The sequence below is a fragment of the Cydia splendana genome, chromosome 7 (assembly GCF_910591565.1).
Source record: "Cydia splendana chromosome 7, ilCydSple1.2, whole genome shotgun sequence".
In the NCBI taxonomy this organism is placed as follows: domain Eukaryota; kingdom Metazoa; phylum Arthropoda; class Insecta; order Lepidoptera; family Tortricidae; genus Cydia; species Cydia splendana.
Genome location: NC_085966.1, coordinates 12,945,465 through 12,964,607, shown reverse-complemented (window position 1 = coordinate 12,964,607; position 19,143 = coordinate 12,945,465). Strand labels below are relative to the sequence as shown.

At 38.6% G+C, this 19,143-nt stretch overlaps 1 protein-coding gene across 4 annotated transcripts; it reads left to right on the top strand.

Moving 5' to 3' along the window:
• Positions 1–1,984: 1,984 nt before the first annotated feature.
• Positions 1,985–19,098, top strand: LOC134792148 (odorant receptor Or2-like). Of its 4 annotated transcripts, none has more exons than XM_063763368.1 (8): positions 1,985–2,300; positions 2,512–2,760; positions 3,128–3,396; positions 3,779–3,980; positions 10,079–10,178; positions 12,059–12,163; positions 13,157–13,318; positions 18,772–19,098. In XM_063763368.1, the coding sequence occupies exons 1-8, from the start codon at positions 2,149–2,151 to the stop codon at positions 18,820–18,822; spliced, it is 1,290 nt and encodes a 429-aa protein (XP_063619438.1). In that variant the 5' UTR covers positions 1,985–2,148; the 3' UTR covers positions 18,823–19,098. The 4 variants fall into 4 exon arrangements, with proteins under 4 accessions (XP_063619438.1, XP_063619436.1, XP_063619437.1 ...); XM_063763366.1 differs by lacking the exon at positions 18,772–19,098 and adding an exon at positions 13,575–14,004; XM_063763367.1 differs by lacking the exons at positions 1,985–2,300; positions 2,512–2,760; positions 3,128–3,396; ... (2 more) ...; positions 12,059–12,163; positions 13,157–13,318 and adding exons at positions 13,953–14,174; positions 14,310–14,558; positions 15,067–15,335; ... (2 more) ...; positions 16,667–16,771; positions 17,166–17,327 and having other exon boundaries at positions 18,772–18,998.
• The last annotated feature ends 45 nt before the right edge of the window (positions 19,099–19,143 follow it).

Here is a 19,143-nt window from a genome sequence, read left to right as displayed (position 1 = left end):
CGTCTACAACCAATAGGAGAAATTGCAAGTGATAGTGATAAGGTGCTGTCCATAAATTACGTCATCAATTTTTGATGATTTTTGACCCCCCCCCCCCCCCTAAAATCATCCAAAAATCATGCTTCGAATGACCCCGTTTCCTCCTTCGCCATACTACCATCATCCGATGTCCAGACCCCCCCCCCTAATTTGAAATGACGTAATTTATGAATAGCCCCTAAGTAAATAAAATGATAAGACCTTGATTCTATAGAATTTAACGGCATAGTGTATGGATTATTGTAGAAATCACTCCCGTTCCTAAAAGGCAAGAGCTTAATTACATACAGAAATATTGAATTAAACATTGTTATCTCCAACTTCCTTACCTACCTAACAGCAGTGTTGGCCGAAAGTTAATGCAAATTGAAAATGTTGGCCATTAACCATTATAAATTGAACCTTAAACCGTAACGGACGATTACAGTTTACGATTCAATTTATAATGGTTAATGGCCAACATTTTCAATTTGCATTAACTTTCGGCCAACACTGCCTAACAGTCTGATGCGCCACCATTGAAGGCCAGAAAAAAATTGAAAGAATTAATATACAGGGTGATCAATCCAAATGGGTCAGTATGGAGAAGTAAGAAACTATAAGAGATAGCGAAATATGTTCTTAGGAACCATGGCGTCGATTTTAGATAATGGCATTAAATTTTTTTTAAATCTATCATACATAACCGGGATTCGAACCTGGTCAATATTCTTTATGTAATCGCGTGTAGTATTTGTTTGTATGGCAACTTTGAAACGATGCGTGATAGAAGGAGGTGCTCGACCAAATATCATAGAGGGCCCCGAGACAAAACAAACTACATACTAGTGATGTACCGACTATTGATTTGGCCGACTAGCCGACTAATCGGCGCTCGAATGGCCGATTAGTCGGCTAGTCGGCCAGATCATTAGTTTCGTATAAGTTCAGGTGAAAAACAATTGTTTTGCTCCTTTGGTTGCGCTATTCATCATATTAGCTTGGCTAAAAGGTGTTCTCTACAGGTTCAAAGACCTATCACAAGAATCCTCGTTCAATTTCTGTCTTTAGTTCTTTTATTTTACGATCCTGGGCAGACCGTCAGTACAGCTTGTAGGAGGTATTTTCATGGCTCTATTTCCCGTACGCATCGCCAGTTAAGAACCTATCCCCTGTGGTCAGCGTCTTTACGAGCAACGTGCATTGCTAAATTTAGAGACTTAGACAGAGTCTCTAAATTTTGCAATAACATTAATAGTTCCTCATGGCCAGTCATGGCTCTACCATTAAAAAAAAACAAAAACTAAAAATAATAATTAAAAAAATCGACTTGCACTGCACATGAAATTACACGAGAATCAGTTGAGATCGACCTGTAGAGGAAAACACCTGCCAGCAACATACGATAACGATCAAACGGTCAATTATTTACATTAACAAAAGGTTTCGTATGCATCCTGAATAGGTATTTCAGTAAAATAAACATAAAACATGTGGTATTCTTTCACTAATAAAGTGCCGACTAATCGGCCATTTTTGCCGACTAGTCGCCGACTAATCGCCGACTACAAATGTGGCCGGATAGTCGGCTTTCCCGACTAGTCGGTACATCCCTACTACATACCTACATTAAAAAAAAAAACAAAATGGCCGACTTTTTTTTAATTTTTTCAAGTTGGTCTGAGCGCGCTGAGATTTGGCATGCGGTGAGCCTGGAACTGGTAATCTGTGGGCCCCTCAGGGGTCAGCAAACCGCGCCGTATAGGGCCTTTTTAAGATGTACCTAATGGCGGTTTTTTTAGTCACTCACTAGCGGAGTCGCTAGACAACGGAAAACAACGTTTAAGGCTCTTTGAGATTAACAAAACAGATGATTTCTTCTGCCGTTGGCTCTTCTTCTCAAAAGTTTTCCGACCCATGTGCTAGATATTGAGCGGGCATGCGAGCTGTAGTAGCAGAACAATTATCACATCCGACACAATTGTTGCGATTAACTTGATTGTCTTGATTATCTGTGCCATTTGTTGGTAATTTATTTTTTTCCATGTAAAAAATCGATGGAAAAGAAATTGCCTACAACCTTGCATTGCAAGTTCAATCTTCTTATGTAACTGACTACCGCTTTATACAATGACTATATTAAATACGGTGAAATACTACATAAATAAAGAAGATTTTGACTGGGGCCGAAGAGATATTACGCTTCAGCTATTTCACCCACAATTTGAATTGTTTTACGCTATAAACGGAATATTTTTTAGTAACCGCGAATCGATAATAAGGTTATTTATTTAATCGCCAGTCAAAAATTAACATCTTACCTGCCTTTGATATCAATAGTTACCTACTTCCGTCCACTTGGACCTCACACACACATTACGATCAGACTCACCCTGAAAAGGGCTCTCAAGAAATCTAAAACGTTACTTCTAAAGAGAGCTAAGGGATAAAATGTTTTAATATGCAACCCTAATAACATGTCGGTTATTGCAGATTCATATGGCCAGTCCTAAGCACCCTAATCACCTTGATAGCCACGGCTTTCGAGATGATGTTCATATGGCGAGGCATCACCATCAAGGACTACACGTTCGCCACCGAATGCTTCTGCTACTTCTTTATCCTCGGCTCCGTCAGCATCGTCTACTCCAGCGTACTGCTTAACAGGCCCAGGATCTTTGAGCTGCTGAATAACATGAATAATGATTTCGTTTTTATTTGCGGCTTGGGAAGGGAATATAGGTATCGCTATTGTAATTAGCCATCAAATTTTATGGGTACCTATAGTGCATTTGTTTTGTTTGGCCAGTCGTTCGAATCATCTACTGATAATGTAGCAATAGATAGCATTTCCACTGCCACATCGCATCATTGTTTACCATTTACTCGTACACTCGAAGACTCGTAGTGACCATGCACAGCTGTGTGATGGTGAATCTTTCGTTTTGAATTAAAGTGATGCTGCACCTGAACTAAGTGGGTAAGACAGGGTCTTAGGTACCATCGAAATATGATAACTATATGCGTCTTTTTTGAAAAAAAATAAGTTTGTAAACATGGCGGCCTGTATTAAGTAGTATAGATTGAGCAAAATGTTATTTCCTTTCAGAAAATGCTTTTTGGATGGGCAGCTTCTCATCTGGAAGCTTTGCTGGTATTGGCTGATCTTCATCTTCTGGGTGGCTTCATTGTACATATCAAACACGATGTTCTATCTGCTGTGGCAGAGCATTTTCGCCACGCTAGACGAACACACGGTCCGCCCGCTCATGTTTCCTATCTGGCTTCCCAAAGACGATCCCCACAGAACTCCAAACTATGAAGTATTCCTGACATTCGAGATAATATTGATATTCATAGTGATCTGTACATTCGGTCGTAAGTATTCTCTTTTTCCTACACGAAAAAACATTGTTATACTTACAGGTAAATTTACAATAACGCAATAATAGGCATGACCAACCCAAAAAAACAAAGACTAAATTCAGAACAATAACAAATACCTCCGTAGGTACAACACCGACTCAATCAAACAACTGACAATAGATTTCCATTCACGCTATATGCTAAGATATAATTTCGTGTAAAGTAGTAAGAAACCAACAAATAAGAAACCTGCTAAAGCTAATAGCTACATATCTCGTTTTTGAATACTTAAATATATCTCTAACGAAATCCGAACTCCGGACGGAAAACGATCAGTTGATGCTGTGTTCAATTCCACTCAAAACATATCACCCGTATTAAATGTTTCTCTCAGTGTACGTATACATACTGTTCCACCTCCTGCTGCACTACTACAACCTGATCGACGTGATCCTGATCGCGCTGGAGGAGTTGTTCGACGGGCTGGACGTGTCAGTGGCCACGCTTCCACGCGAGGACCCCCGTCGCGTGGCCGTGCAGTCGGAACTTAACGCTAGGATGGGACGAATCGTGCGCTGGCATCTCTCCATATTCGAGTAGGTTTCCTAATTCAAAGTTTTTATTACTTGCAATGTTGTACGTATGTTATATCTAAGAGGCAATAGAGTTTGTGCGGAAAGAGTCGTGAAATGTATGGGGCCCAATACATTCCACGACTCTTCTCTTTCTGCACAGACCCTAGTGTTTACTGGTATTCCCAATAAGGCTTTATAGTTTTCCTCTGTCAACACAGGACACGAATAAAAGTGACTGCAGCCATCTTGACACTCCAACGAGTGTCAAGATGGCTGCATTCTAGTGATGTACCGACTATTGATTTGGCCGACTAGCCGACTAATCGGCGCTCGAATGGCCGATTAGTCGGCTAGTCGGCCAGATCATTAGTTTCGTATAAGTTCAGGTGAAAAACAATTGTTTTGCTCCTTTGGTTGCGCTATTCATCATATTAGCTTGGCTAAAAGGTGTTCTCTACAGGTTCAAAGACCTATCACAAAGAATCCTCGTTCAATTTCTGTCTTTAGTTCTTTTATTTTACGATCCTGGGCAGACCGTCAGTACAGCTTGTAGGAGGTATTTTCATGGCTCTATTTCCCGTACGCATCGCCAGTTAAGAACCTATCCCCTGTGGTCAGCGCCCATATAACCATTCCAGTCGCAGAATCACAAAGTGGTAACTAAATGTCAGATGTGTCGTAACAGAGTCCACACAATGTGTCTAGAATTGTTTCGAAACAAAGTGTCGTCGCCGTGTCTACACTTTTCCGTAACAAGGTGTCGACACATTTGTGTGCACTTTGCGTGCGGTTTGCGACTAAATCTGACAGCAAATTTGTGACAGCAAATGTCAATATAAAATACCTCTTGAAAACCAAGGTTTGTCAAACTACTATTAGTGTCTCGTGTGCTCGTAATTCTAGTAAGTCATCATGGGCAATGCAAATGATAATAATCGACCGAAACCATATAAACACCCAACACCCGTCAACCTTTTACAGAAAAGTTTTTAAAGAAATTCAATAAGCTACTTAGGTCAGGCAACGAATGCTCCAAAAGTTGTAGAGGGAAATGCTCGGAACACAATTTTTGACTCCGTAACTCGGTTTGACAAGTTAGGAGGTGAACATATCAAAAGTCCCCGGCCGTAGCCCTTGAGCGGGGGGAGAGAGGGGGCTTTGAAGGTCCCATTTTCGTTTTTCGATTATATCTCGGAAACTATGCATCTCAGCGACATGGCCACTTATACAAAATGAAAGTTAATTTAATTTGTTACAAGTTTATTCAGTCAATTTTTTCGATATGTTGAATAGTTTTTGAGATATCCGCTCTTGAAAGTTTATTTAGGGCTCTCAATTTTATCTTGATATATCTATATCAGTGAAGGTGCTAGGCCGTGTTTGGTATCGTTTTCGTATAAACCTGGGGTGCTGAATCCATTTAAGATATCACATTGACACCATTCCACAAAATAAAAATAAATCTTTTTAGGGTTCCGTACCTCAAAAGGAAAAAACGGAACCCTTATAGGATCACTCGTGCGTCTGTATGTATGTCCGTCTGAATACACAAAATAGTTCTTTACCTATAGATGACAGGAAAACCTATTAGAAATGTGCAGTCAAGCGCGAGTCGGACTTAATGTACGGAACCCTTAATACGCGAGTCCGACTCGCACTTGGCCGGTTTTTTTGAAACTCTTCTTGACGCTTAACCGCTGAACCGATTTCGTTGAAATTTGGTATAGAAATAGTTTGCGTCCCGGAACAGGACATAGGATAGATCTTATAACCAAAATCATCTTTTGAAGGTGTGAAAAGTGGCGTGGAAATTTGTACGGGAAATCAATAACCGCTGAACCGATTTATATGAAATTTGGGATGGTCTACATCTTTGATTTAGTTAAAAATGATGAAAAAACATGACTTCAAACCTAAACTTAAACAGTATTAACTTCAAGAAGTCAATTCTGAATTCCCCCCTACACCTCATTTCACACCTTTAACGGATGATTTTTGAGATAACTTATTATATCCTGTCTCGGGACTCAAAATTTATGTGTACCAAATTTAAATTAAAACTGTTCAGCAGTTTAAGCGTGAAGAGGAGTTTAAAAGAAAGTATTTTAATAAGTTTATATGTTTTTACTTCGCAATGGTGTCAATGTGATACCTTAACTAAATTTAATTGGTACTGCGAATTTATACGAAAACGATACCAAACATGGCCTCGTAGCTTTACTGTTGTAGAAGTCAAAATAAAATTGAGAGCCCTAAATTCTTATTACTTGGCCAAACTTGTGTAGAAGGAAAAGGTAAAATAAAAGTCTTCGGCAGGAATATAAGACACAAATATATATTTTTTTTTTGCGTTACTATTTCATTCATCAAATATAAACATACCTTGATTATACTATTCTAGTGAGATCCTCATAGATAAACAAAAACATTTACTTAAAAAATTACAAGGTCGAAATGTCACGGAACTTGTGAGAGTAATATGTGAAAAATATAAACTTTTATGACAAAAAAAATCTGGATACAATTTAAGAATCACCCAATTGCGTCGAGGAATCATCTGTATTTTTGCTTGTTTCATTACCTCCTCGCTTCTTTTTTGTCCTTTGTATTCTGTAGCAATTTGTTAGATCTGAAAATAAAGATAACTTGCCTCGTCACGGATGTCGATTTATAGGTTTTAGGGAGTGCAGAATTCGAAAACGATGATCATTTTATAATCCAAGATGGCGGCTACGTATTTTGTCATAAAAGTGGAATCCAAAATAGTCATCATTTTCGAAATCTGCGCCCCCTAAAACCTATAAAACGACATCCATGACGACTTTTATGACATAGTGCATGGCCGCCATCTTGGAATCCAAAATAGTCATCATTTTCGAAATCGGCACTCCCTAAAACCTATATATCGACACCCATCTCGACTTTTATGACAAAGTGTTTTGCTACCATCTGCATGCAAGACATTTCTATTATTTTTACGTACAAAAATGCCCCCCTGTCAACTTTCAATCGAGATTTAATCGATAATTTATTCGATTAATATTCAGATTAATTCAATTTCAATCTATGTTAGGTCGACTAAACTAATCGCGATTAAAATTTGAGAATTAACTTTTTTTATTCCATTAATTAGTCGAATAAACAGTTAATCGATTAATGCCCATCTCTGACCACGGCATTTTTACACTTTGAGAATATCTGAAAACAAATCAACACAAGGAGCCATTTTGCAAATCCAGTAACATACCAGTAACTTTGTTATTACTTTTGACAGCGCGTGTCATGTGTCAACACAGAGTCGACACAAAGTCGAAACATTGCAACTACTTTGTGACTGCAATATTTCTCAGCCTTAAACCATATTTATACATCATAATGAACAAGTTTCGTAGTATGTAAAGCGTTATTTCTGTTATTTAAGTATAGTATACGCATCGAAGTACTAAAAATGCTTCAAATAATATAGTTATGAACACAGGCACTGAGAAGTAAACAATTTCATTTCCGGCTAAACTAAAACAATGTGGTGGCGCGTTGATTATATTACACTTAGTTTATCAAATCACTCGAGCAGTTTAATTCCCCATAATAATTTAAGTCATATTGTAATATAAATGCAAACAATATATAATTACGTCTTGTAATCCGTTTTAGAGATGGCGTATTAACGTCACTTATTTTTATTTAAGTATTTTTCCATCTGACAGTTTCCATTTGACAGGAACAAAATGAACGAATGAACGAATGATTTTGGCATAAAGTAGTCGCAAACCCGAAACAATGTGTGCACGCGGCGACCACACTTTATGTCACTTTGTGTCATGTGTCGACCCTTCCCCATTTCTGGTAACTGTGTCGACACGGCGACGACTCTGCGACTGGAATTGTGACCGAAACAGACGGTGTCGACACAAGATGTGTCAACACCGCGTCGTAACGGCGACTGGAAATGGTTGTATGGGCGTCTTTACGAGCAACGTGCATTGCTAAATTTAGAGACTTAGACAGAGTCTCTAAATTTTGCAATAACATTAATAGTTCCTCATGGCCAGTCATGGCTCTACCATTAAAAAAAAAAACAAAAACTAAAAATAATAATTAAAAAAATCGACTTGCACATGAAATTACACGAGAATCAGTTGAGATCGACCTGTAGAGGAAAACACCTGCCAGCAACATACGATAACGATCAAACGGTCAATTATTTACATTAACAAAAGGTTTCGTATGCATCCTGAATAGGTATTTCAGTAAAATAAACATAAAACATGTGGTATTCTTTCACTAATAAAGTGCCGACTAATCGGCCATTTTTGCCGACTAGTCGCCGACTAATCGCCGACTACAAATGTGGCCGGATAGTCGGCTTTCCCGACTAGTCGGCGACTAGTCGGTACATCCCTACTGCATTCGCTTTTAAAGAAACTAGCGCCGGATTATGTAGTTTCGAAAAACTTCTTGGAAATAAAATTCTGAGCGGAGCGGAACCTTACCGAGCCAATCGCTGGGAAGATGAAGATTCTTAAGGACAATATTATGCTATTAGAAACAAATTAAATTACTTTTTGGACTTAATTTCTGTTATTTCAAGTAGACACACAAGTCTATTTAAATGAGCCATCCTTGGTCACTTTTTCTTCGTTATATGACATTTATTGCAGATCACAATATTATGTTTTTGTGAGACATTGAGACCGAAAACTAGTGTCCGACCGAAACATGTTTTTTTGCCGAAACCGAAACCGAATGTTCGGTTTTGGCTCTAGTTTCGGCCGAAACCGAAACCGAACCTTTTGTAGACTTGATAAAATCGTTGAAAAAATCTCATAAAACCGCTTTACACCCATATTATGGGGCTGTCAACACCCAATGTCCATGAAATTGATGTTACTTAAGCAGTTTTTTAAGAAAATTACTAGAGTTAAACCAAGATAATTCTGCAACGATTTTGATAACACACGCAGTGCAAGTATTATTTTAAACGTCAAAACTTCTATGAAATTATGACGTATAAATAACATTTGCACTAGTTGCACTGCGTATGCTATCAAAATAATTGCAGAATTTTCATGGTCTAACTCTATTCATTCACCAGTCAAGCCAACATGTAGATACAGGGTCAACCAATAAAGCGAGCGCAGCGAGCGCGAATTTTTTGTAGACTACCGATCTTCACCTGGGCCTAAACGTCCCAAGTGCCCCAGTGAGGCGAACTTTTATGCGAAGTCAAAGCCGTGCTTCAGGCTTCAGTATAAGTAGTTGACCACAGACTCCAACCAATGTCCATTGTATTAAAAAGCGAGATATTTCGACTTTTAATCCGAAGGTCGCAGGTACAAACCCCGGCTCGTACCAATGAGTTTTTCGGAACTTATATACGAAATATCATTTGATATTTACTATTTTCTTTTCGGTGAAGAAAAACATCGTGAGGAAGCCGGACTAGTCCCGATAAGGCTTAGTTTACTCTCTGGGTTCGAAGGTCAGTCTGATGGCAGTCGCTTTCGTAAAAACTAGTGCCTACGCCAATTCTTGGGATTAGTTGTCAATTTGACCCCAGGCTCCCATGAGCCGTGGCAAAAATTCCGGGATTACGCGAGGAAGATGATGAGTTTTCTTATTATTCCTTTGCCCAGGCCCCGTAACATGCGACAGTGCTATATCTCATTTACTCCGATACAATTAGACAGTGTGCGCGTTATAGGTATTAACAGCCTCTTAAGACTGCGTCGACCGTTTAGTGGCGCCCTCATTAGTGGAATTGTGTTTTATAATAAACCAATTAATTTCTTTACCTATACATGAATCAGTATATGTAGGTACATATTAATATTGTTGTCCTACTTATTCCCCAACTTTTGGTCTTTGTCACATAGTTTAGTTTCATAGTACGAAGTACCATTTCGTAAGTTTCGGCTCGGCCGAAAGGTTCGGCCGTTTTTTGGCCGAAACCGAAACTACAGCCGAAACTGGCCGAATCCGAAACCGAACCTTCGGTCGGACACTACCGAAAACTAGTTATTTATCATTAGGTATAAATGTACGTACTCTACTCGTACCTACAACCTAACCTGTTAAAGGCAAATAAACAGAAAAGTAATTGAACTCAAATGTTACAGTTCAGTGGACACCATATCCTCAGTGTACGGGCCCATGCTGGTGTATCAAGTGATGTTTAGCTCAGTCGTTATCTGCCTAATGGCGTATCAAGTTTCGGAGGTGAGCTATATATCTATTAAACTTAAACTTCAAACTTCAAAAATTTATTGTAGGTAATACACAAAAACATTTTCAGGGGTGCTAAGATTATCCTAATTATGTACAATTTGACAAAGTGTAGGTACCTCAGCTAAGAAATATATTATATCAGGTTATTAGTATCCTTTGATTAAATTTTATGTAGTACCTTCATACATTTATGGTCATGAGCAGACATCGTAAATTTTATAGCATATTGGTGCAGCGGAGTGGTGTTAAGGTGGTTCGATTTTCATACAAAATTCAATCCGTGTTCATTAAGTAACTACACACTATTAGTACATAAATATTTCCGCATTTATCTACTTTCGAATATTCGTTTGCGCGAAATTAATAGGAAAACAATGTTTCATACATAAATCATGAAAAATCATAGTTAACTTTTCATCAATTTTACGTATGTGTGTGTCACAAATGTCGTGTACAGATACATTTGCGACGTTGCCATACCATTTCTGACGTTGCCGGGCTGACCACGGCGCGAATTTGGAGTGCCGTCATGTTTAGTGCAATTTTGTTGACAGGTACTTAATTGACCGAAGCGAGAATAAGTACCTTATAGCAAATTTCATTGAAATCGTTAGCGCCGTTTCTGATATCATCCAAATATATAAATAAAAACATACTTTTAAGTATACAAATACCAAGACCATTCCACAAAAAAATAAAACCTGAAATTTTGCGAAAGTGGTAGCGAGAGTTAAGTTTTGAATAACCTAGTCGAACCACCTTAACGGAATTGGTATAGATAATTAATTCCAACTGAAATGGTAAATTAAGGTTAATATTAACGTAATTAACGTTAACCTTTTGGACGCCAATGACCGATATATCCGCACCGCAGGTTCAACGCCAAAGACGGATTAATCTGTCACAGACCACAGAGCCACATAGACCTACGTGCATATGCATAAAGTTCAATTTCAGCTGTGAAACTTCGGTGACGTGGCGTCCGAGTGACAGCTTTTGTGTTTGACACGGCGTCGAAAAGGTTAATTAGGGTTCCGTACCTCAAAAGGAAAAAACGGACCTTAAAGGATCACTCGTGCGTCTGTCTGTCTGTCTGTCCGTCTGTCACAGCCTATTTTCTCAGAAACTACTACCAATTAAGTTGAAAATTGATACACATATGTAAATTAGTGACCCAAAGATGGACATGTAACGTAAACAAATGAATTTTAAACATGGGGGGCACTTTTGGGGGGTAAATGAGTAAGTTAAAAAATAAAGTTTCTCAAACTATATCGTGATTAAATGAAAGGCTCATCTTGAGAATTTCAAATATTTATCTTAACAATTCCTGCAGACGCAGACTAAACAACGGTACTTAAACAAATAATAATTCAAGTTGGAAGTTATTGGACTCATCCAAGAACTTTCACCTTATAGAAGATCTAGAATATCTAGATCATTGCTTTCTTTTTTTAGGGTTCCGTACCCAAAGGGTAAAACGGGACCCTATTACTAAGACTTCACTGTCCGTCCGTCCGTCCGTCCGTCCGTCTGTCACCAGGCTGTATCTCACGAACCGTGATAGCTAGACAGTTGAAATTTTCACAGATGATGTATTTCTGTTGCCGCTATAACAACAAATACTAAAAACAGAATAAAATAAAGATTTAAATGGGGCTCCCATACAACAAACGTGATTTTTGACCAAAGTTAAGCAACGTCGGGAGTGGTCAGTACTTGGATGGGTGACCGTTTTTTGTTTGTTTTTTTTTTCTTTTTTTTTTGCATTATGGTACGGAACCCTTCGTGCGCGAGTCCGACTCGCACTTGCCCGGTTTTTACCAGATTTTTCTCTTCTAACATTTTTTAACTAGTTCCATGATTTTCAGCAACTGTCAGCTGGAAAGTTCGACTACTTATTTGGAATATTGACCTTTGGAGCCTGTGTTCAGCTGTGGATCCCGTGCTACATCGGCACACTGCTGCGGACTAAAGTAAATACAGAAAACACATACTAAATAATATTTTGAAGTTATAATCATTATACCATGACGCTCCGCGATTGTTGCGCCATTTAAGGTCTTAGCTAAATTAGTTGTTCGATACTTACGCTATATAATTTCTAATTTAGCAAGAACCCGAAATGGCATAAATATCCAGTATGAATCAAACAATCTACATAATCTAAGCTTAGGCGTCATTCTAGCACTGTGGATCAAACGAAGACCAACGATAGAGGACCTTAATTTGACTGATTACTTGATTGATTTTATATTTTGCTGTACCTACTTATGTTCAGCGAAAATAAATGGTTTTGGAGAAATCACGTGTAAACGATGTCTGATGCAGATTACAATACAACAAATATGATATAACTTGTCCGCCACGACCTCACCGTTTTCATCCTCCACTCCCAGTCGTTGACTTGACCGTGTTTATATTATGTTATTATTTTTTTTTATCGAGAAACAAACAGTCATTCATTAACATTAATCAATAGATTGAGCAGCAGTAAATAGACCTATAGTTTCCTTAACATATCAAAAAAAAATACGTAGCCAATGCACCTTTAACTCTGCATTTATGCGATGCTTAGGTACTTCTACTGCGACTGGCATAGAACATCACTGGCGTTACTGATCCGTCAGTTCCGTCACCTCACCATCTTAACCTCCTGAGTCCCAGAAGCATTGTTTTGTTTTGGAATTTAGAACCCTTAGTTATTTAATAAAAGTTCAAAATAGATTGTGAAATATGTACAGTCACCACACGGGAATGTTAAGCCATTTAGGATTCTAGTCTAGCTAAATAGAACATTCCATAGCGCGAGTATTGAACAACCAATTTAACTGGGACCCTAAATGGCATAACAATCCCGGAGTTTGATGGCATTACAAAAATGTGTTCCCTGCGTTTCTACTCAACCTTTTAGTTAACCTGCACTACCAATCGGTGGCCATGTTTATACTATGTTATCTGTGGCACAGGCATTATCGCTGGGCGACGCTTGCTTCTACTGTGGCTGGCATAGAACACCATTAGCTTTGCTGGTACGCCACGACCTCATTATCTTCATCCTGCGCGCGCAGCAGCCTGTCGCCATCAAGTTCACTGGTCTGCCTGAACTGCAACTTGAGACTTTCTCTTCGGTACGTTACTGTAGCTATATCGGAAGATTGTTTCTTGAAAATGTAATGTTTATACTGATTCCCTAAGCATCTTATATGTATGTATGTATGTACATACCTATATAACCTCGGCATATTGACAAGCACTGGGCGGGTTTGATTTATTCTTTAGATGCTTAGGGAATTAGTACATAGGTATCTAGTTGTAAAATAAAATAGCTTAGGTATATTAAATGCTCGAGTATTACCTATCTTTTAATTTGCTGTTTTGTTGCAGATAATGAGCACTGCATACTCTTATTTCAACATGCTACGACAGTACAATTCTGAGTGAAATCTCAGCGGTCTCTCACATTTATGTGTATTTTGATTTAAGTACCTACACTTAAAGTTAAATATTATGCTGAAAATATATTTATAACCAGAAAAGAAAGTATAAACTTAATTATTATTTAATCATTTTAGAGATTTCCTTTTTAAGCTTCATTTATTATCTGAATTATCTCACTTCATTACGGAACCATAAAGGACATTAAAGGGCAAGGACATTCGAAGGAATAATGGAACGATTTAATTCCAATTTTCTCATTACCGTTAACTTGATTAGCCCATGAGGGAATATTCGCAGTAAAGCTGTAATTTGATGAACTTCTAATTATTAAATAGGGCCATTATATGTTAGCAAGCTCGTGTAAGCTTAATATTACGAAAGTACCGACAGCGACATGAAGACTCTCATCAGTACTGCAAAAGCTTTTCTCTACAAAAAGGATTTCGAGTGGGATAAAGAAATCACGCTTCAAAATTTCCATCCACAATTACAAATATTCCTTGCGATTAATGGAGTTTTCTTTAACAACCGTGAGTCGAACATAAGGTTAATACCGTCTCATATTTTAACATTTTACTATACTTGAACGCATATGACAAATCGTTTTTTGTATGTACCTATATATATAACATATTCTGAATCGTATTTTGCTTAACATAATATTCTCTCTGATTTCCTTAGATTCATATTTCCAGTACTAAGCACCCTTATAACATTGGTCGCCGTGGCTTTCGAAATATTTTTCATATGGCATGGTATCTCCATGAACGACTACGGATTCGCCACCGAATGCTTCTGCTACTTCTTCATCCTTGGCTCTGTGGGGATCGTCTACTCCAGCGTGCTACTTAATAGACTTAAAGTCTTTAAACTTTTGCACAATATGAACAACGATTTTCTTTTTATTTGCAATTTAAAAGCTGAGTACAGGTAAGTAGAGCACCATTGCAAAGATATAGTATGCATTTTCTCAAATGATTTTTACGCCTAAGACCCTATTAAGCTTTTAACAAAAGCCATTGTTTCTTTTATGCGAGCGGTGTAGTTCCTGTATTAACCACGTGCCAAAGCAACAATGTCCTTTAAAAAGCAACTGTATCGTGATAGTATTAAGGTTCAAATCTATGTATTAATATGAGGGCTCGCCTACATTCAGGTGGTCGATCGTCCAATCGATCGTGAGGAGGTCGGATTACCAAAACATGAGCTGTTACATAGATTTGAACCTTAATACTATCACGATACAGTTGTTTTTTTAACGACATTGTTGCTTTGCTAACGGGAGCAGCTGACCGCTCACACAAAAGAAACAATGGCTTTTGTTTAAGAGACATCGTAATGGGTATTTAATGATTTTGTAAATAAGTATAACTATTATTATATAATATTATACTAATAATTGCTTCCGAGAATACATTGTATTTCTTTTATCTTTTAGAGACACATTCTTAACGGGCCAACTACTCATTTGGCGGCTCTGTTGGTCATGGATAGGGTTCATAAGTTTCATATCAGCTTTGTACGTTTCCAACACGCTGTTGTACCTGCTGTACCAGAGCACGTTGGCCACGCAAGACGAGCATATGATCAGACCACTGATCTTCCCGATGTGGCTGCCAGAAGATGACCCTTACAGGACACCGAACTATGAAATTTTTCTTGCTCTGGAAGTTGTACTCATATATGTGGTGGTATTGACCTTTGGCTGTAAGTTGCAATCATTACATTTACATAACATGCCTACTGTATTTCATTAGAATTATCAAAAACTAAGTATGTGTAATTATGTCGCTTCTACTTCTTTCGAATTACTTATGCCTTAGGGTGGTATTCCACGTGCCCAATTTCTTTGTCCAATGTGCATTGCGTCTCACTCTCTCATTAAACAAAATGTGAAACGCAAATACACTTGGACCAAGATATTGGACAGATGGAATACCAATCTTAGGTTCTTTGACTACTACTCCACTTAGCATCAATCACGTGGAAGAAGCGGTATAAATTAAAATAGTATTTCACAAATAAATCACAAGCCTTATTTACCAATGCGTTACGGACCGTTTATAATTATATCCGCCTCATTGGCAGAATAACCAGGGGAACCTTTTGATCTCTTCACGCTCAATTCCTTACCACTATTGTAGTGTACGTATACATACTGTTCCACCTCCTGCTGCACTACTACAATCTGATGGACGTGATCCTGATCGCGCTGGAGGAGTTGTTCGACGGGCTGGACGAGTCGGTGGTGGCGCTGCCTCGTGAGGACCCCCGTCGCGTGGCCGTGCAGGACGAGCTAAACATCAGGATGGCCCAGATTGTGCGCTGGCACCTTTCAGTCTTCGAGTAGGTCCATTAATTTCCTGGTTATGTATGATATGCATATATATTTATTACTTTTATTAGTGTAATCGTGAGGAGCCCGGAAGACTTGTCTTAGTAACAATTCAAATTGTGCGCATTAGCGGCACTACCTATTAGCAGTTCGCGACGTGCTCTATTGGTGACGATGTCATCATGCTAGAATGCATTTTCCCACTCTGCTTTAAAAACAAACCTCTGCTTCGAAAAATATTAGTTACAAACTGCAATGAGGTAAAAATTGGGCTCCCTCGTATCTTTCGGGCTCTCATACTTATACGAGCATGGAAACCTTTAGGTATTTACATTGTCTACTTTCCATGCAGTTCTGTGAACGACATATCTTCAGTATACGGTCCGACGCTGGTCTACCAAGTAATGTTCAGTTCTATCGTCATATGCTTAATGGCATATCAGGTTGCAGAGGTGAGTATATTGGTCGTACTTATTTACTGCATGCACTGAAACTTTATTATACTACAACAGTCGATGTTTACACACAGACCTTGGACGCACCCAAAATAAACGGTCACAATTCCATGCTACGAGTAAAGTATAGAAGCCTATGTGTGGTGACTGTTACGTAGTTGTCTTATAAGCTCCATTAAGAGTTGTAACTGCACATTGCACATTGTTACTTCTAATGAAATGTAAAATCATGTTGTAAAACTTTTCAGCAATTGTCAGAAGGGAAAATAGACTACCTGTTCGGTGTTTTGGGCATTGGCGCCTGTCTTCAGCTCTGGATCCCGTGTTATATTGGGACTTTGCTACGCAACAAAGTAAGGGACATATTTTTGCTGTTAGACAATTCTAGCATAAATCCTATGTAAGTAGGCACATTATTGGTAACCCTCTATGCATGATACACTTGACTCGTTCGCACATATCTGAAGTTATATAGAGCTGCATCAGCAATGTGATTCTTTCGGCCGTGCAGTTGCAGTTAAAACAGAGCCCCTGACTTTTATCCTCAACAGCAAATATACCTAGACATGAGACATGTAAGTACGAGTAGGTATAAAGATAAGACAGGATACTCAGTCACTTCAGTCAGTCTACATTTGATAAACGTTGTTGCACTTTGTTCTTTTATTAGGACAATAATCCTGGCAAAATACGCAACCGCGCGGGTAAAACGCCCGTCTATAGCGAACTTTACGTTGCTGTCTCTAGGGGTTCTTCGTTGGCGACCGCTGCTTCTACTGCGGGTGGCACGAGACGCCATTGTCTCGATTGCTGCGGCCCGACCTTATCATCTTCATACAGCGCACGCAGCGGCCCGTCGCCATCAAGTTCACCGGGCTACCGCATTTGCAGCTCGAGACTTTCTCTTCGGTGAGATTGCTTGCTTACGAGTATTTGAAAACTCATTCAATTGTTTAAAGAAAGAAAACTACGGGTTGAAGTCGGCCCGCAAACCCTTAATTCTGGCCCGCAAACCCTTAATTCTGGCCCGCAGAAAGGACGTGGGAGAGTCAAAGGCCATACAAGCTGACCCACGAAAAGAAAGCGGAAGTGCCGAAGGTCTCGGCGTGGCCCATAGGTCAATCGTTCTGGAGACACCTAGTTATGATATTGTCGCGCAAATCGCGCAATAAAGTGTTTAAATTTGAACTGGTTTTCCGATGTAACATACGGTAGACAGACAGATTCAGTATAGGTAGTAGCAGTAGTTGCAGGTAGTACGTGCGGTTTTACTTAGTAATATATAGACAAAGGATTAGCCGTTCGGGGCCAGCTACAAATCGAATGACTATAATCAAAACGGATCTTGGTTTGCTACGAAGAAAAAGCCACATTTTTCTTATTATGCAGCTCCTCTTTACACAGTTAGGTACTCCTAGGGTGGTACGGTCCTTTATTTTGATCTATCAGAAACTTAGTGGTTAAGTAGCACTCTAAAATAACAAGCTCGTCTAAGGCCTTATTTAACTTAGGCCCACTTGCACCATCCCACTAACCCGGGGTTAAGCGGTTAAACCGTTAACCTAGTGTCAAATTGTATGGGTAACCATGGTAATTCCAGGTTTAACCGGTTAACCCCAGGTTAATGGAATGGTGCAAGTGGCCCTTAATGTAATGAATATATTATCGTAAAGTTAAAGGAGACAAGACTGAAGTTATTTATTAACCAGGAAGTCGGCATCAAGAAACTATCTGACGGTACTTCCAGTTATTATGTCAATAAGATAATAAACGCATCCAAGTAATCATAACAATAGGTAACGACAACTTGTTGCTATATTATGTCTGTAACCATTAGTTATCTGATTAGGGTAACCCTGATCTGATTCTTCTCGGTCTACACTATTTGCAGTACCGTACAGTTACAGTCAGCAGCAGAAGTTGCTAAGCGGGCGAGGTGTTCAAAATTACCTTGACGCGCTCTTATTCTCTTAACAATAAAGTCGCGTCAAGATCATTTTGAACACCTGGCCCGCTTAGCAACTATTGCTGCTGACTGTAACTTAGTCAAATACCCTGCCTTAGTAAAACTTTAGTAACCTTATGTTATGACAAGTTATGACAAAGAAGGAAAGAGTGCCTTATTTAAAATCAAAATCAAATCAAGAGCTGTACTAGTAATGAAATGGAAATAATGAAATAAGGCACCTCACAGTAACTGCACCGGCAGAATAGACTCGTAAATCGACATTAATTAATTGTGCAAATCTATATTTGGTCAAGGAAAATGATACAATGAAGTAATTGTGCGAATAAACACACCCGATAACTTTACTTTGCTCCTGTGACCCTAAACCTAAGTTGTTTGTTGCAGATAATGAGCAACGCATACTCTTTATTCAACATGCTGCGCCAGTACAAGTAACGCGAGACATGAGACGGTTATTATATTCTAATATGATAACTGGATATTACTTATGATTGTAGGATACAGGAATTATATAGGATAGAAAAACTTTGCCATTCTCGTTAATGAATGTTTGCAAACAACACTAATGAGCACTTGTACTATAGATACATCTCGCGTCGAATCTATCACGTAAAATGTTTTGTTGGTAGTTTAGAACCACTTAATTCTAGATACGATGCAACTTTGGAAACAAATTAAATTATTTCATTAAATATTTCGATTTGTGTTTTTTAAGTAGTCACAATACTCGTATAAATCGTAGAATGTTTTGTTTTT

Coding starts and splice junctions, on each gene's coding strand:
- LOC134792148 (XM_063763366.1), top strand. CDS start 2,149: ATGACTATATTAAATACGGTGAAATACTACATAAATAAAGAAGATTTT. Junction 3,397..3,778: donor AGTGATCTGTACATTCGGTC/GTAAGTATTCTC, acceptor TGTTTCTCTCAG/TGTACGTATACATACTGTTC. Junction 12,164..13,156: donor GCACACTGCTGCGGACTAAA/GTAAATACAGAA, acceptor TCTGTGGCACAG/GCATTATCGCTGGGCGACGC.